General features: G+C 39.9%; 1 protein-coding gene across 1 annotated transcript; it reads right to left on the bottom strand.

Moving 5' to 3' along the window:
- Positions 1-109: 109 nt before the first annotated feature.
- Positions 110-27,186, bottom strand: MOSMO (modulator of smoothened). Its single transcript, XM_086622418.1, has 3 exons — positions 27,081-27,186; positions 7,328-7,540; positions 110-324 (listed from the first exon to the last, which is right to left on the bottom strand). The coding sequence occupies exons 1-3, from the start codon at positions 27,184-27,186 to the stop codon at positions 140-142; spliced, it is 504 nt and encodes a 167-aa protein (XP_086478544.1). The 3' UTR covers positions 110-139.
- Positions 27,187-27,440: the final 254 nt, after the last annotated feature.

Below are 27,440 nucleotides of genomic sequence, written 5' to 3'. Positions count from 1 at the left end.
TCCAAAGTGCATAGTGAGAACAAGTCAAAGCATTCCTCTTTCAGTAAGCGTTGGATAGTCTGATCTAGGCATCCTCCTGAGAATGCAAATCTGATGTCTTGCTCTTTTCCAAAATAAAGTCCTGCAGTTCAGACATTCATCAGCCAGGTAAACAAACTTTGCCAGCAAATAGAAGTCCCACTATTGTAAAGAAAATGGATAAGACAAACAGTACATATGAAGACCCAACCACTGTGTTGTTGGGTAATTTATATGGTTGACCTCCAACTTCGTTGATGTAAAATCCTATTGGAAATATCAGGGCTGCCATACAGAACAGAATCACTGCAAAAAAAAGAGAAAAGAAAAAATGGTCAATGCTGTGTTAAAGTCCATATATTTACCAGTTCATAAAACAGTCCAGAAAAGCAAGCAAAGTATTCTGACCAGACTGAAGAGCTAAGATACCCTGGTACCTAACCTGCTCAAAATGACCAAATAGGCTTTATCTTGCTTTTAAAACATTCCTCATCTACTCCCGAGAAAGACTGAAAGACCCCCATTTTGACTGTAATTTCAGTCCTGCTCACTAGATCATGAACTGTCTTTACAGAATAAAAATTTGGTGGATTGTACCTCTACCACCATTCACAAGTTTAGTCCCAGAGCTCATTACTTCTCCAGTTATTTTAGAGTCATTTTCCTCCACAGTCAATAAAGTAACATTCAACATTGAAGAAACTCTTTTTCTATTATCAGAGTTGTCTTTTTCCAACCTTAGTTGCCCTTTCCCATTCTTCCACATAAATTCCTTCTCTGAAAAAAATTTCTAAAAATAGAAAACACATAGATTGTCATTACAGATTCTTTTAGATTAAAATATGCCAGTTTCCTAAAGTTACATGATTATTTCCTTAAGTAATAAAATATCCTGAAGATTTTCCATTGGAATACAAAGAAAGTTTACTGATTCAGTGTAATCTAAGCTTCTTACTGAAAAACTTCCAATTCGGACTCTATGAACAAAGAGAACCAAGCAATGAGGCTTTTTATTTCACCTGAACAGTTGGACGCATGTACACGGTTTGTGCTTACACCTGACTCTGCGTGGATGTACAAAAGAAACCAGAACTCCTACTAAAGCCATTCATTAGAATTACATTATGGATTTCGCAGGCCTTTAGGTATCAATAGTGGCCAACATTCAGTACTCTGATTAAAACCAGGAGAGAACATCCAGTGTTGTAATCTCTCCCAGATGACAACTTCAGTGTTCCTGTAACACACCTTTGGGTAAGTAACCCTGTTTAGTTTGAACGTAGCAATATGCAGGGCTCTACTGTCCTGACCAAGGGAATGACATCCAAACATGGCTCTTAAGAGGCAGGATATTCTTCACAATAAAAAGGATTGGCTTTTGAATTGGTTTGATTGCACATGCAAGAATATACAATTAGGTCTTTTAATCAGAAGTAGAATAACACAGAATTTTATCTGATTCCACCAGTTCAGTCAACTATTAGTGCAACAACTGTTAGCTGCTCCTTGCTTTCTGAAACACGTGAAGCAGCTTACACAACACCTTGAGTCAAGAGCAGCTACTACCAGGATCAGCCTTTCTTTCAGCTGACAACATCGAGCAGGAAAAAAAGAACAAAAATCACATGTTCCACTCGAGGGAGCTCGTGTCTCACTTTTAATGGAATAGCGCTGGAGGGTCATTCTTTACAGGGGAAGAAAAAGAGCACAAACAAAAAACATCTGGGAACTGCACAGTTACTACATTCTTGCTCAGTGCTACTTTGTTAGGCCATCTATTAAAACCAAAGAACCAGCAATGAAATACTAAATCTTAAATAATCTAGAAGCTTTTAATCTACATGATTATTGGTCCATGTTATTCCACACTACACAATCTAATCCTTAAAGAATGTTTCCTTTTTTAAATTGTATCTTAACCAACAGCTGGTCCATCTGAGGAGAGAAAGCTTGGGTATGTGTTTCTTGAGCAGATCTATGTAAGCACAGAAGAGTTCTGTACTTGAGTGGTCCAGAAAACAGTGGCTGATGTGTGATTAGTAATGCAACATACAATTAGTAACAGTTTGAAAAATATTCTGAGGATGAGTCACATTATCATAACTCAGCATGCTTCCTATTACATCCAGTTTGTCCCTGAAAAGCATTCCAGTTATTTACAAAACTTGTTATATTTTAACAATAAACACTTCCAGGAAGTAGCTTTAGGATTCTGAAAACAACCTGCATTTTCAAGATTAAATCTCCTTTATTACACTCAAGAACCACACAGCTGGAAAAGTTCTGATGGCCTCATGGATACGGTTGAACAACAGATCTTTATCCCTCTTTACTAAACCACTGTTCTTTGAGGTGTGTTGTACATACATGCACCAGTGCTCTTAGGTCTGAGACCTGCTAATGGCGCTATTCTGCCAAGCGGTGTGTGCCCAGTGTCTCCTTGTTCTCCTGCCCAAGGACAGAAGGCTGCAGGTATCTCAACTTTCCCTTAGTTCACAGCAGGAGAAAAAAATAAATTCTGCACATGCAGGCAGTGTGCAGAATACTGATGTGCATACACATTTCAAACATTTACTACAGGAGCAACCAGCCATCTTTTCTCTTCCACTGCGCACACACACAGTGCACATGTTCTGCTGTGAGGGTGTCCAAGCATTTTTATTAGTGTGGCCTGAATTTTCAGTCTACTGAAACTGCAAATGAAAAACGGATTCATCAAAGTCTCTGTCCAATTAGGAAGCCTGAATTATGGCAGAGTTTTGAGAAGTCATTAAGAAAAGACTGCATGATAAATATATTTTTAAAAAAAAAGAAACCAAGGAGAAAATCCAGACATTAAGTGCTCAGTTAACCTAGTGTGTGTTCTTTTAGAAGGAGGTTTGTAAGCTAGAAGATAGGAAATTCTTATACAAGCTGTAGCCCAAATCTAACTCTTCATATCTGTTAGCATAAACTCTGAACTTCCAGCAACCTCTTCAACAACCCATAAAGAGTGTCCCCCTCAAGAGTATCTCCGTATGATTTCAAATTCTTCCTTGGGTAGGAAAATTTGCTGATAAGACATGTAACGACTGTAATTTCTATTAACAAAAATATTTAGGTAACAAAGCACAATCATTTCTAGTCTGCTTCTGAATGGTGGCTGTCAAAAAAGATCTAGTTCCTTTTAATTCTTTAGCTTGAAATTTTTTTGAGTATCAAATGACAACTTCAAAAAATCCAGGATACAGCAGTATAAAGAAGGAAAAAGCTACGGTCTGGTCTTTAGAGGGCTCATTGTCATACCTGCTTGCCTCTTTAGGACGCATAACATAGAAAGCAGCACCAGGTGCAAATCTTTAATAAATTAAGCAGCACTTTATTCACTGGGGAACACCAGGGACAGATGTTTGCAGCACAGCTACTGTTAGTTAAGAATGTGATTATCCTGCTCCACTTTTACTTGCATTCCAAAGAGCAAGTCCATTATAGTCAAGGACATTTAAATCCTCAGACAAAAAGAATAACAGACTGTCTGGTAGCTGCAAAAAAAAAGTAGAAATATGATTTTTTTTTTGGCCAGCATCTCCTCCCTTGATGCATCACAGAGAAACACCCAATTCAGCGGCAGCAGAAACAGAAATAATTCCCTTTCTAGTTGTAGCAGATGGTAAGAGACCTGAATCTGTGTAAGATGTAAACAGATCTTGTGGGAGCTCTGAATTCCTGCAATAACCAAGACTGTTATAACGTACATAAGACCACCTAGGTGGCCTCTGCAGAGAATAAGCTCTGGACATTGTTTCTAATTACAGAACCTAACAGTACCTGTTCCAAGGACCATGGAAATCACAACGTTTGAGATTTACCATAGGTTCACCCCATCCTATCTTCTAAACCAGAAGATGGCATAACGGGCACCCTGAAAAGGCAAGGGGTTTAGATAAATTTGAAGTAGGTCTAGCAAAGAAGGAGCAGTTTCAGAGATACAGAGAACAATACCAAACCCAGGTTACTTGTTCTACTACCAACTTATGCCACTATGTCACTGGGCATCATTAGTGATGAAGTGGTACAGAAGCTGTGGTAGTACTAGGCTGCCAGCTCACACTTGAGTAACAGGTAAATAACACCATGCAGAGGAACGGCTGGTCAGATCTTTGGCTGCTATCAACACACACAGCATAACTATGAATTGGAAGGGCCTCATTCACAGAAGGAGCACACAAAGACCTGGGCAGTGCAGAACGAACACCAAGGAGGAATCCATTCTCCATCACACTGTATGAATTTGGTACTACAGTTAACAGGACTCAAACAGCCATGACAGTTTTGATAGTATCTATGCCCAATGTGACAATACCTACCACATCAGTAGAAATATTGGGAATCTTGAAAGACTCTTCTCTACAGAAAGCAAAGGAAAACTTTTGCATTTGCCTTTAGACGACTTTCGTCACTCATGCAGTATGACCTGGAGGAGGGAAATATCTCTCCTCTCCACAACGTTGTTTTGCAGAGAAGCCCGAAAAACACATTTCTGTGCAGTAAAACCACCAATGGCTGAGAAGTGATGCAAATGCTGTGCTAGTAAATAGTACCTCAGGTGTATCCTTTTAGATGTGTATACAGGAAAGAGTTGACAAACTTTTGTCCTTCGTGTGCCCCTTAGCTAAACAAGATAGACAACACCACTGTCGGCAATAATTCACATTTATAGATGCACAGTTGAAAAATCTGGAGTCATCCAAGATGACCAGACTACAAGCAAAAATTCCATTAAAAATACAAGCTATATATTTAAATATAAATTCCAGTATGAACTGGGCAAGAGTGATCTCTTACCAGATTCTACTTGATGCTGTCAGTGTTGCAAGAAAAGGGCTGAGCAAGAGGATTCCTTTGCCCTTAGATGATTTACTCTAGACCCTCTTGCATTTGAAGAGAATGGAGCTGCCTGCCCCAGAGCTGCCCTGGACAGTCCCAGCAGACTCCTCTGCCTGCCTGGGATAGCATGGCCTATTTTGTGTTCAGAAAGTTCTGTGAGAAGAGTATCTGCTAGCAGCCTGTACTAGACTGTTGAGTCTTGAAATTGTTTGCAGAAGAGATGTAATGCAACCATAAAGTTTTCCCTATGCCCTTCTAACGAGTTATACGTGTTTTCATAACGTAGCTCTGGCACTTCACAGGAAGGACCTGTTCATGGTATTTCAAGTTGATTCCACATTGCTACATGTTTCCTAATACTAATCTACACAACTAGATTACTAATTGCCATTCAATGAACCACAGAAGTCACTCATCAACTTTTGAAAAATAAAGAACTCTTCCTCCCATTCACTTCTTTTTGAAAACCAACTTCTTACAAGGAAGTTAAGCAAAAAAATTTCCCATCATCATTCTTAACAGGAATGCAAAGGTCAGAGTCATATGTATTGGAGATGAATACCAAAGATGTTGAATTTTAGAATTTTGGCAACATAGTGATCATATCTTAATAGAATTATGAACAATTCTGAATTGCAAGAAAACATATTAATATGTTTCATTATTAAACATCTCACAACAAAAAGGCAAGTGCTGAAATAAAAGAATGTCCTTCGATATTTAGACTTCTAATAATGAACCTGTTGCAAACTTAAAGAAATCTACAGAAAAAAACAAACAGCTTTAAGGTATCAGATTTTTTGACTGAACTAATCACATTTGTAGAAAACTAAAGATGCAGGGATGAGATGACTGGAGATATTTAAAAAAAAAAAACACATCACATTAAAATATGGAAAGCCCAAAATACAAGCTCTGAATTTAAAAAAAACCTCAATAAATAAATTATGGTTTCAACTAGTAATATATAGTACTCCAAAAAAACCCTTTACCCTAGAGCTTTGACTTCAGCTCACTGTAAGCATCATAATTTTACATGGCATTTTGAGTTTAAACCCTCCCTGCATACATTAGATAAACATGAAATATGTATAGACAAACAAGGGCACTGGAAAAGTTGAGATGGAATATTCAGTAATACTCATGTCTGCTATTTTAATCATTCACCGGAAAATAAATAAAAGTCAATCGTATCAGATACAGCATTTCAATAGCTCCATTGTCTGCAAGAGCTGCACTATTAATTTAATATGCTGTGTAGCGAAGTTGTCAGAAGGATGGCTTTGATTGTACAAGTGCCTCAGTGAAGTACCTTTGTTGAAGCTGAACGCTTTTTTATATTATTCCCTCCCCCAAAACAAGGTTAAATCTCACTCATATTAGATATCATTAGATGTCAGAGTTCCATTAAACTTTATTTATGCCTGTGTAAACCACAAACTTGCATTTTCTGGTTAGTGTTCACACTACCTTTAGTGGTATGTCATAATTCAAGTCAATTTAAAAGCCCTCAGGTTTGAGTTTTTTCATGCTGTCATCCCCACCATTAAGGCACCATTTCACAGTTGGGCTAAGCCTGTAACACACACCAAGAAAAGGAAGTTTGAAAGTCATTCCCCTTACTCGTTATAACCGTTTTGCTTTTGCACCAAAGTAGCAATAGGATACGCTTCCCTGCACGGAAACACAGGGCTGCTAGTGGAGGCTCAGCTGTGAAGAGTTATGCTGGTTCTCATACAGAACAGAATCAAGGGAGGCAGAAAAACACTGGTACGCCTCCCTCCAGCTAAAGCAGTGCTGCGGGTCACTTATGGAAGCAAAAGTGTCGGTGCTGTGAAGCACAGCAGATAGTCTGCAGTGGGAAATCCTCCTGCATAGCCAATTAGGATGCAGATATTTTGAATAAAACACCCACTGTGAGCATGAAGAAGGACTGAAACAGCATCAACCCTGAATGAGATATTCATGAGACACCTGAAGTAGGAATGGATTTCAGACTGCAGCAAGTCTCAGATGCCTCCTCTTCCTAGGGGAGGGTATTTCAGTCATTCCATTCTGCTAGGAGTTAGCCCTGGATCTATGAGAGCGGGGAAGTATAAAAGACTATCAGACACACAATTCAGCACTGACCTCTTCTATCCCTGCTCATTTTCTTAGGTCAATTAATGGCACTGCCCAAGGAAGGTGAAGGACTCATTTTACCTTCACTTCCTTTCTCTCACCTTGGGCCTACAGACTATTAATCCCTCTCAATTATAGCCACTTAAGATTTCAACCCCTTGTTTTTTGAAGAATTTTTTCTCTCAGACATGATATTTGAAGAGAAGGAATGTTTTGTATAGTAAGAGCCCTAAGCACTCCTCCTTGTCAACACTGTAGTGTTATTTTAGACTCCATCAGTTTATCCTGCATACAGGTCAACTGTGTAGTTGAGGTCACTTACTTCCAGTGAAAGCTATCCAGCGGGCATATTTAGTAGCTTCTCTTCGCCAGTGGGAAGCCACCAGCAAACCACATGTGACAGTTAGTGAAATGATTCCCATAATGATGAAAAATAACGTAGTGACCCACTCAGGAGGCAGCCGTGGAGGAATACAGGTCCTGTCACGTCCATGGATGGTTTGACACTGTCGCACAAGGCCAACTGTGAGAGCACCTGAAAACACATAGCAGAGAGGCAAATAAACTTTCAGAATCCTCTCTGAGGGGCGCTCAATTGCAAACCAAAGCTCAGAATTGTCCAAAAATAAGGGATTCTTTCTTTGATGAACCTTAATAAGCCTTTCAAACACAGGGGGGGGGCAGGGGGGGGCATGATCAAACATCTCTCTTCATATTCTTTCATCATGCGCTTGCACAAGTTGAAGTGAGACGGCTGCAAGCTGTATCTGATTCTTAAGTGGCAATCAAGGTCTAATCAAAGGGATAAAGCACGCCTATAAAGCCTGCCAATATCAGCTAAAGTGGTAGCTGAGTTGTACAGAGGATCACCCCCTCATCTGTGCAAGATGAAATACTTTTACAATCTACCAAAATGAGCTGCAGCCCCCTAAAATGTCTTTAATTGTCTAATGCCTTTTTCCCTTGTCTGTGAACAGCTTTCATCTTCAAAGTCTTGCAGCAGAAGCCACGTTTAATTCATTGCAAGATTTTAAGAACATTTAAAAGAAAACAACACCTCTTGACAAAAACTCTTAAGAGTCCCTCTAAGCTAGGTCAATTTTGACATCTAACAAGAGTTGTTATACACACAAACTGGGATATTTACACAAAAGATCTATCAAAAAGATTGTAGAAAAAGGACAAGACTGGTACAGGAACCATAAAGTTTTACAAAAAATGAGGTATTTTTTGTTAAAGTAAAAAAACCTCAACTGATTTAAAATTCCATTTGGTGCTTTTGAGATTCATAAAGAAGCTTTCAGTAAGCTTTAATAGTGAAGTTGTCTTTATTTGGAAAATTTTAACCCAAAATTAACACGCAAGATTAAAATCTATTTCTTCCAGTGTCTCTTAAACATTAAGTCCTATATTTCTCAATTTTGTCCCTTCTAAACTGTTTTCCTAAATAATCACAACTGTCCTTTATCTAAACTAGAAGCAAAAACCAACAGTGGATAATATTAGAGTCAGTATCATCCTCCACAAATTATTGTAAGTAAATACTGTTATAGTTGACCTGTTTAAAATAAAAAGAGGGCAAGACGGAAATAATTACAGTAAGACTTGGAAGATTAGGTTTAGCATGTCTTTTGGAGGGAGAATCAACTGTTATACTTTCTTTGCTTCTTTTTTTTAAAAAAAAAAGGCAAAAAAAAGCATGAAACAAAGTCAGTCAACAGACAAAAGGGTAACTAGTCCTAGCATGCACCTCCTAGCACCCTGGAGCCAACTTCTACAAGTGTCCAGATCCTGTCTGCTTACACCTCAGCAACGAGTACCAGCAGAATCAGCTTCTAAGCTTGGAATCATTGGGTCAGGAAGCAGAATATCATGTTTTATTAGACGTAGTGCTTCTGATATGCTCCTTGAGGCTGAGAAGAACCAAGAGCAAGAACTACTGAACCAGTTCTGTCGAAGCATTACTTTAACCTTTTGTTAGACTATAAATTTTTAGCCCTATTCAAATACATCCTTTTAATTAAATATTCATCAACTGAGAGATTTAGAGATGAATTTTCAGCTAAAAGTTGAAGTAAAATCCTTAAAAAAAGTGCCAGTTACAAAACCAACAAAATTGGCATTTTCTACTCCAGACATACAGCAATCACACCCTTGCTGTGCACCAGGATTACACAAAGCAGACAGAATTACACAAACAACCTTGCACACAGCTCACATACCTGTACAGTACATAGTTTTACATGAGCTGCTTCTCAGTTGCTTTTTCATAGCCTGCAATGTTTTCATTTTGCATAAGCTGCTGGGGCAGAAGAGAGATGTGCATGTGTCCTTAAAAGTCAAGCTCTCAAACACACACATCGCAGAACCTCATACAAAACACTAAGTAGCTTCCTGTTGTTTGGGGATAAAGAGGCTACTCACTGCAGTATCACAGAACAGGAGATTAATCCAAATCACTCTGCAAGACTAGGATTTAGCAACAATTTTATTATACTCACAGTAAAAGTAATTTTTTTCTAAACTGCAGTTCTAATCTAAAGAATGACTTCATAAAAATGACATCACACACTCAATAGATGTTTTCTGAATTCAAAGACCTCTCCTGAATTCAGTGACTAATTTAGTGCATTTTTAACTTGGGCAAAAGCAACAGTGATAAGAACAACTGTGCTTGACTCCATTCCATTTTGTGCATTAACTAAAACTGAAGAACAGTTGCTATGGACAAGCATGTATTAGAAAGACACAACTAACTCATCTTTCAGATGCAATTTGCAGTTTATATTGAAGACATTTTTCAATTAACAAGAAGACATTTAACATGTCAGAGAGGGCCAAATCGAAGCCCAACAGTGTCATGTTTAGAGGAAACAGAAAACTCCATCCTGAACTACTATTTTTCCGTGCAATTTTTTTGCTGTCAACATCTACTTTTCCAAAGGCTGATTTTCTCAAAAAAAAAACCCTCCACCACCACCCAACAAATCCACAACTGAAAATGAAAAAAGAACAAAAACATCTCCATTGCAAGTATCAGGATAGCATCCCTTTTGAAGGCACAAGGATAGTTGCAAGAAAATACTCAGAGCAGGGTTTCCTAAACATCACTGCTCATGCCCAAGTATGTTGTTCCACTCTTTTGGGTTTTTGTTGTTTTTTTTTTCTTTTTCTTTTAAATCAGAGTTTTAAAGCATCAGCAAATAAATTTCCATCTGCCATTTTGGAGGAATGAACTTTATTTTATGATTAAGTTTTTGCTAGCACATACTGAATATTTTCTCTTAGCTCTGCTTTAAGGATTGCAAACTTGAAGAAGATACACTCCATATTCAAGGTTTAGAATCTTGAGTCTGCAAAGAAAGAGCAGAAAAGGCAGCAAACCAAAGGCAGGCAAGCCCTCGTTTTTCCCCTTTGTGCAGATGTGCAGCTGCCACGGAGCCGACCCACAAGTCCCACTCCAGCCCCTCCGGAGCTATGCCATCTCTCTCCTGTTTCCCTGGTAACTACAGAGCCACCAAGGAGGAATCACATGCTACAGAGAGAAACAAAGATTGCTGCAGCCCTTTCGCTCCCCTACCTCTCCATCACTTTTGAATTATTAAAAGCAGCACAGCGATGCCATGGCTGTTCATCTATTATTTGACTGCCAGAACACACGGGATCAAGCGTGCCAATGGATATAGGTGAGATGCCACTGCCGCGAAGAGCTTACCATAGCATAGGAAGCAACTAACATGGTAAAAGCATAATGCAGTGAATGAGGTGAGGCTCAAACGTTACAAGGGCACAGAGCTCAGCAGCTATGCTGTCACATGAACATACAAAGCACAAATCCTCAGAACTGCTCTTGCTCATACAGTTTGGGGTACCGGCTCCTCCTCTGTCCTTCCCTACTGTCCCCAACTTAAAGTGTCCTTATTCTTTCCCATCATTTTAGAGAAAATGCTATTCTTTGGGTTTAAATGCATCTGCAACCCTTTATACTCCTTGACGACAGCTTCCTTACTTTTACCTTCCATACATCAACCACATCGTTAGCAAAATGCTTATTACTAACATTAAATATTACAGGCCAATATGCCTAGTGAGGAGGTGAAAACATCCAGCCACTCCCAGACAGCCTGCTCTCCTACCTTCCCTCCCTTGTTGTCCTGAAGAGATGATATGGTTCTGCCAGAAACCCTGGCTGTGACTGCCAGGCAATTTCTGGTCAAACAAGACACTTTTCTTTAGTGTACTGCGGACTTGTTATACCATCTTTGCTAAGCAAAGAGCACAGCTTACAGGGTTCCTAATGAGGTGTTTATGACATAAATCTTAGAGCACTGTCAATGTGGCAAGGACACTGGTAAATTTTATGTTTTAGTAATGAGCACAGTACATGGAGCTACGTTATTTGGGCACGCTAAAACATTCATCCCTGCTGGTGAGGTAACCATCGCATGCCAGAGAATGACATATGTAAAACAAGGGCAGCTCAGTTATGCCATTCCCTGTAACTCTTATTGGGCCACAGACAGACAAGGACAGGATGAAATGAAGTTGTTTTCAGAGAGTTTCTAAGTTCTATCATAAACTTGAATGGAAAAAGGTCTAGGTCCATCTAAGAGGAGGAAGAAGCTGCAGCTGTCTAGCGTGCAGCTGTAGCTTGCTACCCAACCCAAGCAGAAATTTTAAAGGTTTAAAGAGTGCAGTGATTTGGTCATGGCAGACTAACACCCTGTACCAATGTTAAGGATAACCACAAGTTGACTTCGGCCACCTTGCCTTTAACATGTCTGCTGCTCCTTGCCTGCAACCAAGCCTCTCTGACAGAAGACCGCTTTCAAAGTGAGCGAAGCATAGCCGAGGAATTCCTGAGAGGAACAAACAACAGAGCACGGTAAGAATACTTCCAACGCAACTGACAGTAACAGCAAAGAAGGAGGAGTTATGTCCAAGAAGAAAATTTTTCAAAGTCATCCAAGGAATCTGGCAGTTCAAATGGGATGTTTCCCAGACTTACATATGGAATTTATTTTCCTGCAATGGGCACTTTAAGTGATGTTACTGTACAAAGCGGGAAGAGGGAATGACTGATTTAGGTCTATATGTACTTTGTTTTGTGGAAAAATTCTGTTAATTCTATATTCCAGGTATTAGCTCCTTGGAAAGAGAGTACTATCCCTTCTGCCCTTCCCAAAATCCAGGGAACTGACACTGCTGATCCTTCCCTCCCATAGCTTGGAAGGCAAGTATTTCAGTGTAAAACTCCATCACAAATCAGGCCCTGTACCCTCTCTTATGAGGAGATTAGTCATGCTTAGAGTAAGCAATGCAGAAAGTTAGAGAAAAACTATGCTTTTGCAGGATACTCATGACCTCTGGTGCGAAGAAGAAAAAGATACAGTACTCTGCTGACTTGCAAAGCACTTCAATACTGGGGAGGAAAAAAGGATTAACACCACTGGGGAAGACTTCTTGATTCTAAAAATCATGGTCCATGTTGTAATAATTAAACAGAATTGCAGGGTCTCTGAACACAAATTCCCACTGAATGACACTCACAGGCATGGCTCAGAATTTTTTTGTATCTACAACTGCTCAGAATTATAGCCTTGTAAAAGGAAATGTAGTTAGTCCTCATCTAAATTTTCAGCCATTGACCCATTGAAGTGATTTAAAAATGTTTACAGCCTCAAATAATGTTGTATCAGAGCATTTCGTAAAACAGCATATACACATAATTAACTGCAGCTAAGAAACCACAAGTTGAATACCCTTTCCTCCACTTTTTTTGCTTAGATCGTTGTTGTAAGACAATACAATAAGTGGATTATACCTAAATAACTATAAAGCATATATAAAAGGATCAAAATATAAGATAGGATCAACTGCCAGTTTCCAATCAAGTATGAGAATACCATGTCTGTTACTGTTCTTTCATAAATAATTACTTCTTTTGTGAGGGATGGGGGTATTTTGAATAGATGCTCTTTAGCACTTATGCCACTAAAATAACTTCGAGGTTACCATGCAAGTACTGTATTCAGGATGTGGCATGACAGATTGATTCTTTTACTGCGGATGTTCTAGTATGTTACTCAGTTAGTAGATTAAGAGGCAATCAAGTTCAGACTTACTAAAATAAGATTTATGAATGCTAAAGGATGATCTAGGGAAAGGCTTAAAAGAATAACAGAGGATTAACTGGAAAGGCACAGAACGTAGAGGAGTTCAAAACAAAGGGATTATGAATTATCTTTCCTGTCTGTTGTATGCCAGATCTTACGGTTTTGGCATTCACTCTGATTTGTCTCCCAAATCATCTAGTAAGTATTGTAAACCTGGAAGAAAAGCTTTGGAGTTTCTCACTTTGAAGCAGACCAGATGCAAAATCAGTTCATATGCCCACTGGATATTTACTGGTATGAAACAAACACCTAAAAAGAATTTATACAATGTTAAAAGATCAGTTTTAGTAAAGATCTAGATTTACTTGCAAAATCCTTGCTATATGTAGGGTGCATCTTTTAAGAGCAATTCAAGTCAATATTGCAAGATAGAGCATGTTATTATATAAGCTGTCATTTCTCTTCTATTCCATTTCTCCCCTTCTCTGAAATCAGAATGCTCTCTCCGTTTCAAACCAACTTTGAAATGCACCATCCTTCTTGCTCTAGAGATGTAAAGGGTGTTTCCTTGCTTCAGGAACTAAGCGATTCTCTTAAAAATACTGGTATTGGCAACAATAGGTGAGGTAATATCCCTAGCTTCAAACTCAGCTTATGCTAGCTACCAATTGAATTCTGTTTAACAACCTAATGTCCAGAGAAATTAACTTATTAGGTACCATTTTTGGCACTCTTTAGAACTCCAAAGCTTACCCGCTTTTAAACAGAAGAATCTTCATTTTAAAAATCTAAATCAATGTTAGAAGAATTGTGGCATATTAGCAGAAAAGCCTGCCTTCCTGCTGAAGACCAGCTGGTGCCTGTGTTCTATGAAAAGTTTTTAACTCAGTGTTTGTATCACGCCTAATTCAAACCAAATCCCCTCTCCACAAAAACCAGTGTCTTCTCCCTCTCTCTTCCCACCCCCAAAGAGGGGAAAAAAAAAAAAAAAATCACGGGCCATCCATTGGGAAAGATCTTTATGACTTAAATGTATTAGAAAAGTTTATTACTACAGATGACAATCATTATGATATACATGTTGCAAGTGATGCTTAAACTGCAGCCATCTGGATAAATAAAAAGCAAGTTTATTTCTGAATTTCAATATACAAGTTTCAACACCATGCTGCTTGTGTATTGGTGTGGGGTTTTTTAATGTTTGGTTTTTGGTTTGCCCCCCCCCCCTTTTTTTTTTTTTAAAGAACAGATAGACCACCCCACACTGAAAGAGCTCTCCTCAGGCAACAACGCAGGAACAACTCTCCTGAGGACATAACAAAGGCTCTGTGTGTGCTCATGTATCGGAGCCAAGAAATCTGCCCACACTGAAGGTATTACTTCCTACTTCAGAAGACAGCATTAATTAAATGTTGGTAAACGGGATATCTAATAAGTTGCATCCTTCTGGTTGTTTATTTTCTAACACTGTAAGGATTTTCACAATAGGATAGTGTTGCCAGTGACTAGAATCTTTACAGTTTCTGAAGTGGCAAGGGCCTGAAAAAAGTGAGAATTTTAAGTTTTTTGGGGTTTGTTTGGTTTTTGGGTGTTTTTTGTTTGGTTGGTTTGGTTTTTTTAAAATGTTTTGTTTAGCTTAAAAAACAAGCAAAAATCCATCATTATTTCCATTTTTCCCCCAACCAAAATAGACCTACTCAAAGCTGACAAAATTCACCGCCTAAAAAAAGAAAGATCAAAGGCAGTGTCAATATTTAAAAGTGATTTTTCTAGTCAGCTACACCAGTTTTATGCCATATGTTCAGCTGAAAGCCAGAAGCTATGACACCTACAGCTGTTCTGCCATTTAACATCTGATGAGCTTGTGTTCTTTTTAACAGTTATACTTGGCTTCAGACAGAGCTGTAAAATGATACCTCTCCATCCAATACACCACACAACCCGACCTCGACCTTCTCAGAAACAGCCTGCTAATCAGTTCACAATCATGCGGTTGATGTGGAGGCTCTTCAAGGCTGGCCATTATCTACAGGAGACAGTGACGTGGGGTAGCCAGGCTGGGTCAGTAACGACAGCACCAGAGCTTGCCACGTGGTACAAACACAACACAACCAGCAAGAACACAGAAATTCTGGATCTTCACAGTTTAGCGGATCACCTTCCACACAGGTGTCTTATAAGGTGGTCTGCTCACAGGCTGGCAATAACTGCACTTCAGAGCTCTCCATTTTTAACTCCTGCATATCTAAAAGCACCATCACACCAAGGCAGTTGAGTTTCAAACTTTGATGTCCAAGCAGATCAGGACAGATATATCAAAACCTCCAAAGCACACCAAGTAAAGTATCCTATTGTTCTCTCTTTCCTTATTCATGAAGACGAAGTATCTGTCAACCTTCCTGGTTACAATCTAAAGCAATTTCTCCAGCCTAGTGACAAGGCCATTCAAGGGTAGGGAGAATGCCCTCAAGATTGCTTGTGCATTTTATCAAATGAAATTCAGGAGGAAAAAGGATCACCTTCCTCTGTCAGCCATAACCATTGTGCTTCGCACTGATCCCAGCTTGCATCAGATATTTCCAAGGACACCCCCTGATCTGGCTCTCGCATGGCCTTATGAATCACCCAGTAGTGTAAGGTGAAGAGAAGTGCTGAAATATCTTTTGGCATTTATATGGCTATAAACGTATTTGCAAATTTTAGGTGTCTGCTCTGCAAACACTCAGCCTAAATACACTTTATGTGCTCGAATGCCTTCTCACACCTGAGCCTAACTTTCTCCTGATCTACTGCTGAGAGCAAATTTTAGGCCCAGATTCCAGAAAGCACAACAGACCTTACTAAATGAAGAACAAAATATTCCAGAAGCAAATAAAATGTACTAACAGTTTGGTGGCGATTTCTTTAAATCCCATAACTGATGGCAGGACTGTACTTACAGCAACGAGGACATGAGAAGGGAAATTTGCAGGTGGAAGTAATACCTTTTACTAGAACCAACTAGAACAACTAGAAAGATTAAGCACATTTCTAGTCTTGCAAGCCACTTCTTGGACACACAAGTTCCCCCCACTCTACTAACTGGGGATATAAAAGATACTATCTCTGTCTACAAGACTTGTTTTATCTGTAAGGTGCCTTTGGCAATTGAAGAATGGCACCTGAGTGTCCCAAGACGTATTTCATTGCAACTAGAGTAATATTTCAAGTAGAATAAAACCTAATCTTAGTTTTTATTCCTAAAGGCACTTTTTAACTGCTGTCCAATCTGTGTATGACATGCTTGTAACAACTGGCAATACAGGTTAAACTGCACTTTAAATAGGGATTAAGTACAGGGCCAAGAAAAAATTTAATCTCTACAAGTAACACTTCACGTGCTGAAAGACAGACTGACATATAGCTTAACTACGCCCAACCTGTCCTCAAGGACAGCTGGCACATAGCTTCCTGGCTGATTAATATTTAAAGCCCCCCCTAGTATAAAAGGTAGCTTTAACTTTTCAGACAAATTGGAAAAAAAGCCCAACTACCTTCTGCAGTAATAATTCTCAAATTTAGACATTTACTTGTTGTTCCCATCACAACAAAAACAGTAAAAACAAAGAATAGAAAGGCAGGGACCATATTCAGGATTTATCCTGAAGTTATACTTTCTTATCCCTTTTGCTAAGCCAAGTCCTTATTTTAGAAGCGTGCATAATTTAAGCCTGATTTATTTAGGCAATTAACAGGTGCTGTCTGTGTGGTGCTAACACTTTCTCCCTTACCACAAGTTGGCATCTACAAAAATAAACTGTAAGAGTCTGGAGACTTTTCTTTTTTGGCTAGAATAAGAAAAGACAGACCACTCCTGAACAATTAAGTCTGCACTTCAATGAAATAAAATACAACTTTATCTTAACAGCAGGGCTCAGTCCTTTCTGAACAAGTGGAACTATTCTTAAAAAGCAATCAGATGTTATATAGTGCTCCAAAGAGCACATCTGTTAACTTATGTTTATACTGTTGTTATACTGACAATCTGAAACAGAATTCCCTCTAATTTTAGATTCAATATAAAGAGGCAAGAAATGCTCTGTCTTTATCACTAACTTTATCTTACTGAACATATACTTACAGAGAGCATTTACTTCAGATTACATTGGGCATAAGTCAACAAACTCCTGTTTGTAACACAGCAACTAGTACTTCTAGCCGTTAATCTCTTTATTTCACCATTTTTCATGTATTAAGCTTCAGGGTGCTGCTTCTAATTGCCGAGTGACCCAATAATATTCCACTGAAAGATTTTATGAGTCCACATTAGCAATTCTTAGCCATTCAATCTTTTCAGGTTTCCTGTACAATCTTGTTGCATAGTTTCTAAATTGAATTAAGTGCCCGTTTAAAAAACAAAGTGAAACATGCTTCTTCCCACACGAGTTTCTACAACGCAGAACTACATCATTAACACATGAATTTAGGTGCATGATTAGTTTCAGAACGGAATTCAACCTAAGGAAAAAAGAACCTTCTTTCTTCACCCTTGTGACTTCTCTTCCCCCTCAGCAAGCAACGCCTACAACGCTCCTCGCATCAACAGGCACAGAAGATGCGGTGCGTTTTCTCCTCTCCGAGAAAGAAGATCAGACTCTTCCACTGAGGCAGTTCTGGAGCTGACAGTTCCATTGGCTGTGGGAATACCATTGGTCGCTGTCTATGCTTAAGAAAAGATCTCTCTTAATGCTGCAACTTATAATGTATTTTGTACAGAAAAGACTCAACATTAAACCAAATTTTCAAGTCAAACAAGTTACTTTCTATACAAAAGTTAACCTTCAGGAAACGTGAAGTTCTTAACCTCTTATCAATTTTCTTCACTTCGCTTTGGTATAAAGACATTACAATTAAAGGTTGTGTATGTTGGATGCATTAAGCTCATACTGATGAAGTTACAGACAAAATCGTTCCTCCTTACTTGTACATTTGCCCTGCCTATCATGAAAGTCAGGATCCATCTCATTTCAGATGTATACAAAGATTTTATTGCAGAAAGCAAGCAGTTTCACTGAGATGTCTTAATGACATTAGTATATATGCCATCAGTTTGAGAAGCATAGAAAGAATCTAGATTCACAGCACCTCTTTTGAAGTATTCACGGCAAAGCAGTTCCGAGGCACACTGAATAATCAGTTGTCCTATTCTCCCTTATTCTGATCCCATATTTATTCCTTAAAATACAACTAAATTACATTGCTGCCAATAGCTGGAAGCAATCACAGCAAGAGAAGTGGAAATGAGGCGAGAATCACCTGCAGCATGACTGGAGAGCAGGAGAACAGTAAACCCAAGAGTAAGAACTGCAACTCTATGAACTGGGAAGTTGGCTCAATGACGACGAGCACTACAGAAGCACACTACTTGACTTCACTGCCTATGAACGCTGCCATTTGATTACTAAATTCTTGGATATACCAAGCTCAGAGACAGCTCAGACCGACTAATGCAGTGTCCAAACAACTGCTCAAAGAATTGCTCATGGTCAAGTTCAAGGCCTAATGTGAACTGTCTTCAACTGGACAAATATTTAAACATCTAAGTGGATTTATTAATCATTACACCTTGAGAGACTGTCATCCTTAATAATCCAGAAGTGCTTTGTAATTTATGGCACAGAACTGCAGCTACCATGAGGCTCTTGGGTAGTAGCCAACTGTTGCTTATCGCACTCCGTTGCAAGGATAAGAAACGCTGGCTTCTGATACTGCAGTAAATCCCTGGGAGGCTTTTGATGCCTTCACAAGGGAGTATTTCAGTTTATCCCAAGGACCCAGACGTAACAGACTTGAGTACATTTTGCTCAAAGAGAAGAACTAGACTCTACATACTCTGTGGAATTCTGAACCTCTAACTCTTAGCAGTTAGTGTTTCATACTTGATTAGCTCATCCCGCAGATGAACCATCACAATCAGACTACGTTTCTGTAGGTACCCAAAAGAGACCAAACTCTTGCAATCAACTCTATTGACAAAATTTAAAAGAATATATACAAGATAATACATCAAATAGGAAATCACATATGATATAATAGGAAGAAACCAAGAGCTTCACCCTGAGAAAGGATATAACCTATGACTGTTAATTCCATTTAGATTCATATGGAATTAGGCCAATATAAGTGCTTTGCCAGTCAAATGCTCTAGCTTGTTTCCCTTCTCCTTAAAATATACACGTACCCTGCACAGATCCTCTTCTTGGCCATAGCTCCAGTTTTTCAGATCTGTGTATATCTCCATCAGTCAGAGGCTTGGGAAGAAACGTGAGATTGAGCAAAGCAGCTGGAGCACACATAAGGGGATTGCTGCAAAATTACCATAAAACTTTTTTCCTGTATATAGCCTTCAATAAAAAAGACCCTGTCCACTACTAAATTTGCAGGCACTGTGAATTACAATAATAACTTATAATTATGTAATAAGAAATTGATTTTAAAATTAAAATTGTATAAACTATAAATTTATAGTAATTTATAATTTTCCCAGATAACTTTGTACAAGAAATAAAAACAGCCTCCACATTGTATTTGTTCCACCATACTACAAAGACCATTTTGTATTTGATTTTAAAATATATAGCAGCATTTAACCGCTTCAAAGGTCAATATTCCTCCTCATCCATGAGTCACTTTAGTTACATTCTTCTGAAATACACAGGTATCAACCATTGCTGGAAAAGGATTCAAGAACTAGGCGGAGAACTCCTGCATAAGATGAAAATCCTATATACTGCAGCTGTACTGCAGACAACAAGAAAAGTTAAGTCTAAATTGTTTCAAGACCAGCAAGAAAATAAGTGGGAAAAGTTGAGCTGCTGTGAAGTACCTACAAAAAAAGTAGGTCAAGCTTAAAAGTTTGACCTACTGATCTTCTTTGCTTTGGCAAAAGTACAAATGGAGTTTACATAATACTGCTCACATGTAAGTGCTGGCTGGAAACTAAATGATACAAATGTTTTTAATAAACCTCAGCCATTAACAGGATTTTTTTTTTTTTTTACTTCAGACAGTTTTAAATCTTTGTTTTGCAGTACATATTGCTGAATCCTTATTTTTAAGATTCATGTATTTAAGTCACTCTTGCGTTAATCTCAGTGTCATATTGTGGCAACAAATGTAACACACACACAACTAAAATCAGCTCTAAGTTGATCTAAAAATCATCACTATTAGTGAAATGCAGATAGTTCCTGAAGCCACAAAGCTGAAGTTTCAACAAGGTACCTTTCCCACAGTTTGTATTGTCTACAGAGCAGATTTACAACTATACAACTACGTGCTTCTTGAGTAAAGCATAGGAGAGACAGAATACAAACCTGTATCTACACGTACCGAATATAATTTAGTTCTACAGTAACTGTATATACTGCTCTGAAGGAAATACTTTAAAGAAAAAAATGTTATTCCAAATACCTGAAATTCAAGTATCTTAGCGAAAACACCTACTATCAGAAAGACAAGCAAAATACCCATCATTCTGAGATTTTTTTCCCCTCTGTTTAATAAAGTAAAACTGTGACAGGAAATAAGAGTGAAAAAAAATAAATCAAACTAAAGCTTTGCTGCTAATGCTCACAGCAGTTTCTGTGATAAAGATGCCACCTTTATTTTAGAGAAGAAGAAACTGAGGTACTACCCACAGTAACTTTCCAACATCCAAAGTCAGTTGTGCCAGATGCTACATTTGAAAGGTAAATACAAGTTACTGGCTTCCAGATCTGTATTCTATAATCAGGTATTTCTTACCTAATTCTTTAACACTAATTAGAGAACGAAGAATTCAAGAGGATTTGGTAGGAGGCAAACTAATAGTTCTGTACCTTCACAAACTAAAGAGAAAACAAAACGTTCACCTAACAGAAGCAGTATTATTTGTGTTTGTTAAAAAGCAGATGTAAAACATCAGTTCCTTTACGGACAAAAACAATCAGCTCTCTCATCTCTGCTCTGGCAGGCTCAAATACACAGGCTGACACGGCTCTTTCATGAGATTCTTCCTACACATAAAATAGTTCCATATGTTTAAATGTTGAGTGGTTGAGCAAGCACAAAATTAATTCATTACAACAATGCCTTACTATTAATTTTTCTTGTGCCTGAAGGCCTGGTCCATTACAGAACCCAAGCACAATTCAAACACTCTGCTTTGTCAGATTTTTACATCCACTTGAAAGACATCTAGAGTCACGAAGCAGAGAATGGAAATGTGAATTTTAAAGATGGCAGTGACTGACACTCCCAAGTCAGTGTTAAGAGTATTCAGATTACACGGGGTTTAGATTCTTTGCCAGTCCTTACTAGTTCTTATTTTGGTCTTGTATTGTTGTTTTTAAGGCACTGGCAACATCTCTAAAATGCAAGTGCTGTTAGCAGTACCTACATATTACAGAAGGTCCTAATCCCCACATTGTCCAGATCAGCAAAGATCTGGATACAAGATAAGAGATCAGAGCAAGGATACTCTGATACAAGAGTACCACCTTTCCCTCCTTGCTCACACACTTGGGGGACATCTACCAAAAGGAAAGTGTTTTCCTAGAAATTATGTTCCAGAACCTAATTTTAACACACTGATGTTCAGATGCCTGTGGAGATTGCTTTTCAGCAGTCACTTCTTTCTAGGACCTGATGGTATATAATTCTTCATTTTCTGTATCATTACTCCATTTCTTTTTTTTTTGTATTCTCAGCATGCAATCCAAACAGGTTCATGAAAGGGCAAATAACTTCTCCTGTCACGCTCATTACATGGTACAGTACAAAAAACACTAGGAAAAAGTATTTTTGTAGAATTGCTTCCTATCATGTCCCATCATTCTCCACTGAGAAGAACTGGGAGAAGCACGTTGCGTTTTGAGTATGTTGCAAGGTGCTTAACAACCACCAGAAGCCTTTTACAGACAGTTTTTGAAAAGTCAACTATCCATAAATCAAAGAAACAAAACGGTACCTACTTCAGTGGACAGTACAATGATTGCTTTACACCATGATTCCTCCACAGAGGAGCACCGTACCAGTTTCTCAGCACAGGCCCTAAAGGGCAAAAGTAAGCGATAATGCCATTTTGATTTTTACGTATCGCTACTTTCTGAGCGGACAACCGCACTTAGAACAACGGTGCTAAACGGTGCTAGCAGGAACTCAAGTTTACACCCTCTTTTAAGTTGTTGATGCTTTATTTATTCTATTCTACCTAATATATTCTATTTTATTTAGAAATACTGGTTCATTTGAGTACCTTCAAGTGGTCTTGGGTTTATTCCATGTATAGCCAGTGTTCCAAGTAGAGAAAAATATTTCAGTGGCAATACGGCCTCAAGCTCAGCAGGAGCCAGGAATCACTACTTGGTCATACGACCTGTGATAGTTTGTTAAGCTGATCCCAAAGCTACAGTTCCTATTGGAACTGCGGGGCAAAATTCCTCAGGAAGAGCTATCACATGCAGAGGAATAGCACCGAACAGCAGTAATGTGCCACTTAGTACTAAACAATTTATTTCACAGGAGCAGGGAGTTAACTGCCTCAGGAGGAATGGCCTGCTGAGTATAGCTTGCTTGTCTGTAAGACCATAGATACCACTGAATCTGAAATCACACTTCACAAACAAAAATGCAACTGAGTATGCAAAACCAAGAACTACACATAATACTTGGAAGATACATGGAAAGGCAGCATTTGTAAACAAAACAGACAATTTAAAATAAGCGGCATGTTGTAGATTTACAATTTACTATCATACTGCTACTGCGCAGGATGGTACAGAAGGCAGTTTAAATGAAAAATATAATTCCTAACATCAGTGACCTTGATGCTTATGTCACAGATGCAAGATGGAATTGGAAGCTCTGCTGAACACTAATATCACCCAAGTCAGCACTGCTGTGCATACGCTGAGCGGCCTGGCCGTAACAGCATACCGTGTGTCCCGCTGTGATACACCTATCAACATAAGAGGATGTGAAAAATACTTGCTTTAGAAGTTACCCATCAGAGTCTGGCAGCCTTAAATTCTGACATCCATATTAATTTAATGACTGCTATAAAAAAAAGGTACACATTGTTCTGTAAATTGGAATCAAATGAACAATCATGTTACATAGGAAGGGATGACTAAGTCCCATAAACAAACTGATAGCTTTGCTTCCTGGAGGGGGATTTTATTTGATTAAATTCTCCTCTTGAATTATCTGACCTATCCTAAAAGCATTTCAAATTGCCAACTCCCCACATGTACAGCTTTTAACATGTCTAATTTCAACTGTGCCTACTATTTATGCCCTCTTCCCTACAAAAGGGTTGAGAGCTGAAGCTAGAGTGACTTCTATCCCCCCTCCTCCCCTACTGAAGTCAAAACATCAAAATTAAAGACCCTCCCACACAAAAAAGGAAGGTATGGAGACAAAACTATCAGCTTTTAAAGTTCATCCCAAAAAGATGTGTACAGATATGGGAACAAAATTCATTACTACTGAAATCAATGGAAGCTTAGGCATTGGCTTAAACGAAAGCCAACTCTGTCCTTGCTTCTTGCATAGAATGTCAGTTTCATAAGAAAAGGATGTCAGTGTAAGAACACTGAGAAGCTACTGGTTTCCAGATTGGAGTTATCAGTGTTCTGTACTTGCACACCATTAATAACTAAACCTCACTGAGAACCCTCTGAAAGAAAAATCCATTTAATTTTCATCTTTCCTTTATAATCTTAAAGATCTATGAAATACCTGAAATCAAGTTAATGAATAATTCTTACAACACTACATAAAGAAAAAGTACCCAATGAAGACTTGGACCCATGTCCACAAAGGTGTAGTTCCTCGGACCTAAAGATAGATAAGCATCTGAAACCTTCAATGATCTCAGTTGCAAGCCTTTGCTTATAATTATAGTGCTGGAGAGGAATTTTTATAGCAAACATTTTTCAAATGACTGTAAAACTTATCTTTAAGAGTAAGATTTAGGAGACTAACCAGCCCTTCCCCTGTATCGATTTCCCTAGAAGATAAGCTCCTTTTAAAAAAAAAAAGAAATATTTAAAACAATCCAGATTTTTCAGAAAAGCATTAAAGCAATTGATTTATTTTGCTAACCAATTTAGCAGAAAATCATCGTTATCTCTGGAGTAAGACATACATATTGTTTAGCATTCAAATAAGAATAGATTTTTTTTTTCCTGAAACCTCAGCCCAGGTTCCTAACCTTAATGGCTGTAAACAGCTCTGGATGAGCCAATGCAGCGCTGCCTTCCCAGGTTTGCCAAGACCTCTGCTCTATGCAATTCTCAAACAGCTGCAGTACAGAGAAGACCAGGCTGTTCCACTCGGCTTTTCAGAACCCCAAGGACAGCAGCCAAGCAGAGAAACAGTATTATCCCCTTTCTCCTTGGTACTAGGCTCACTTATAGAAGCAGAATTTAGAATAATTCCCACAGGAGACGAACCTAAGAACACAGAGGTAAAGGAAAGAAATATTTTCTTTCACCAAATAGTTTCTTTCACCAGCTGAGAGCAGGATGCTTCAAAAAAACCTACTTCTTAGTGGCACATATGGAAGTTGGATGGCTTGAATGTGGTCCAAGTACAGTAGTCTGCTGAGAGTGCCTGAATCTCGCTAGCAGCTGGGACAGAGTTTGCCATCAGGGCTGTGTCCTCCTATGCCATACTTCTCCACAGCAGTCTCTGGGTAATGAATGGCACTCATAAAAGCATTTATCTCCTAATTCAATACTACAGTGTTTGCTACAGGAAGTCCTTCATTCAATGGGCATCCTCACACTTCCCTTCTTTGCAGTTTGGGCAAAAGGCTCAATTTAGAAGGTCTAAGTACAAGAAATACACATTTATATGGTTTTTAACCAGAAATCTTAATAGAGTGCATTGAATCCCATATCAATAAAAATCTACAAGCGAGTCATTAAGAAAGGATGACAGCTAGCTTTCATTTATGATTTTATGAAGCCAACAATTTGGCTTCAAAATACGGAAAAGGCGGCTTAGGTCTATCAAAACATTATTTGACCAGTGAAGCCAAGACTAGTGAAAAAATTCATATTTGACAGTCTAATTAGAAGTAAAACTTATTTGCAGCTCTAAAAGGAGTACAGGATGGAAATGGCAGACAATTCTTAAGTAATCATCAACTAACTAAGAATTAATGATTTCTAGGTACGATAGTTCAGGAAACAATTTTGGTATTATAAAGAGATACTAAACATTTTTCTTTAACGAAGAGTGTAATGGACTGTGCTTAGTTCCCAACAGACCTTTCTTTCCAGCAGCAATTTCTTCAGAGTAGTTTACATTATCTCATTTCTATACAGGCACAGAGAATCCAACACCTTACACATTGCATAGGATCTATTAACATGAGGCAGGACTTAAGAAAGACATACTTAAATATTTGAAACAAAGACTATTTTATTTGACTTTAAGCCTCTGAAGAAGGGCTCATTATTGCAGCATTGCTACTAGGTGGAATTGCAAGAGGAAAGAACCAACAATTTTATGTAGCCATAGGCAGGAAGATCATCACAATTAGCTACAGGAGGAACAGTGGAGTCATCTAGGGAGTTCCCGAATGCTGCACTTTGGGAAAGGAAGTGACTTGTTCCTCTCTTCTGGACCATGTAGGAAAGGCCAGGTTCTCGACTAGGTAACTAGAATCAATTCAAACAAACCATAAGGATAGTCGGTCAGAGGGAACGCTCAGTCATCAATCCCTAATCACCAACATTTTTAATACCCTACTTCACGAGAATAAAGGAAACGTGACTCTGACTCCATTTGAACCAGTTCAGTCCTCTTACATGCACCAAGTGTTAGGCATGGAAGATGCAAGACCAACAAAGAAAATTTTTTCAACTGTGCAAGAATTTATGACAGAAGCCTTTACCCCAAGACCTTTTTTTTCCTATTCTATACTTGTGGTTTGCTTGAAATTATAAGTTTAGGAAAAGGTGGGTAAGTTAAGTTTCATCTGTTTCCAGTAAGAATGGCTTCCTTTCCTGACGGAGATTGGGGTTTCTCTGGGCCATGAGATCAAAAAGCTGCCCTCCCCTGTTATCTCTCCCTGCTCCACTGATCAGAACATGTGGGTCCTTATCAACAGGCTGAAATAAACTGTTCATACAAACAATTACATCATTAGTAAAAAGGCAGATGCACAAATCCTTGTTCTTTTAAAGAAAACAATGACACATTCTAAAATAAAAACCACATGGGATCTAGGCTTAAAAGCTGATAAAAATTAGCATGCAGGAAACATTCCGGGGGGGGGGAAATATGAAGGAAAGCAAGACCTTCCCTGCAACAAAGGCAAGGTCAGTATAGCACGAAATTTTCAAAACCTGCCACAAACTACGCCGAGAGGCTGATGTGAACTCCCTGTCCAGGGTGACTGAAGCTCGGGGGCGCAGGCCCCGGGGATGCCGCCCCGGCTCTCCAGCTCTGCTGGCCGCAAGGAGGGTTCAGCGGCTTTTGCAGGACCCCTCGGGAGACAGCGCTCCGCAGAGCGCTCCCGCCGCGCCCGGGGACGGCAGTCGGGACACACCGCGGGGCACCTGCCGCTCTGCGCGGAGAGGAGAGTCCCGCCAGCTCCCACCGGGCGCTTCGCCCCTCGCCGCCCCGAGGTCGACCCCGAGAGCGCCCCGCAGCTCCCTGGGCCCGGCTCAGCCGCCCCCCGCCCGGCGGCCAGCCCGCCCCCCAGGATTTCCTCACCCCGGCGCCTCACGCCAGACCCGCCGCGGCAGCGCCAGGCCCCGCGGCCCCCGCCTGAGGGGCGGCTCCTCGGGGGGAGCTCCCCGGCCCCTGCCGCCGCCTCGGGTCGCGCACCCCGCCCGCCCCCGAACCCCGCGGGCGCGGACGGAGCCCCCGGCCGGCCACCTGCCGCCCTCCTGGCGGGTCCCCGCCGCCGGCCCCCCTCACCCGCAGACTCGCCGGTGTTGATCCAGTCCGGGTTCGCCAGGCTGGCGATGGCGAAGATGTCGGCGGCCAGGAAGAGGCATCCTGAGATGATGGTCAGTTTGTCCATCTCCTCCGGCTCCGGCGGCTCCCGGCTCCGGCCTCCGCCCGGCTCCCGCAACGGGCCCGGGCCGGGGGCGCCTCACAGCCGCGGCTCCATGAGCCCCGCGCTCCGCTCGGCAGCGGCGCCAGGAACGGGTCCCCCCCCGGACGCAGCCGGAAGCGAACCCGGCGGGCGGGGGGGCGGCGGTTACTCCGGAAGGGAAACCCACTCGCTCCGGCGTTCTCCCCCGGGCGGGGCGGGGCTTCCCTACGGGGGGCGGG

This window comes from Tauraco erythrolophus, chromosome 17 (genome assembly GCF_009769465.1).
Source record: "Tauraco erythrolophus isolate bTauEry1 chromosome 17, bTauEry1.pri, whole genome shotgun sequence".
In the NCBI taxonomy this organism is placed as follows: domain Eukaryota; kingdom Metazoa; phylum Chordata; class Aves; order Musophagiformes; family Musophagidae; genus Tauraco; species Tauraco erythrolophus.
Note: the sequence above shows the minus strand (reverse complement) of the source record. Positions and strands in the feature narration are given on the sequence as shown.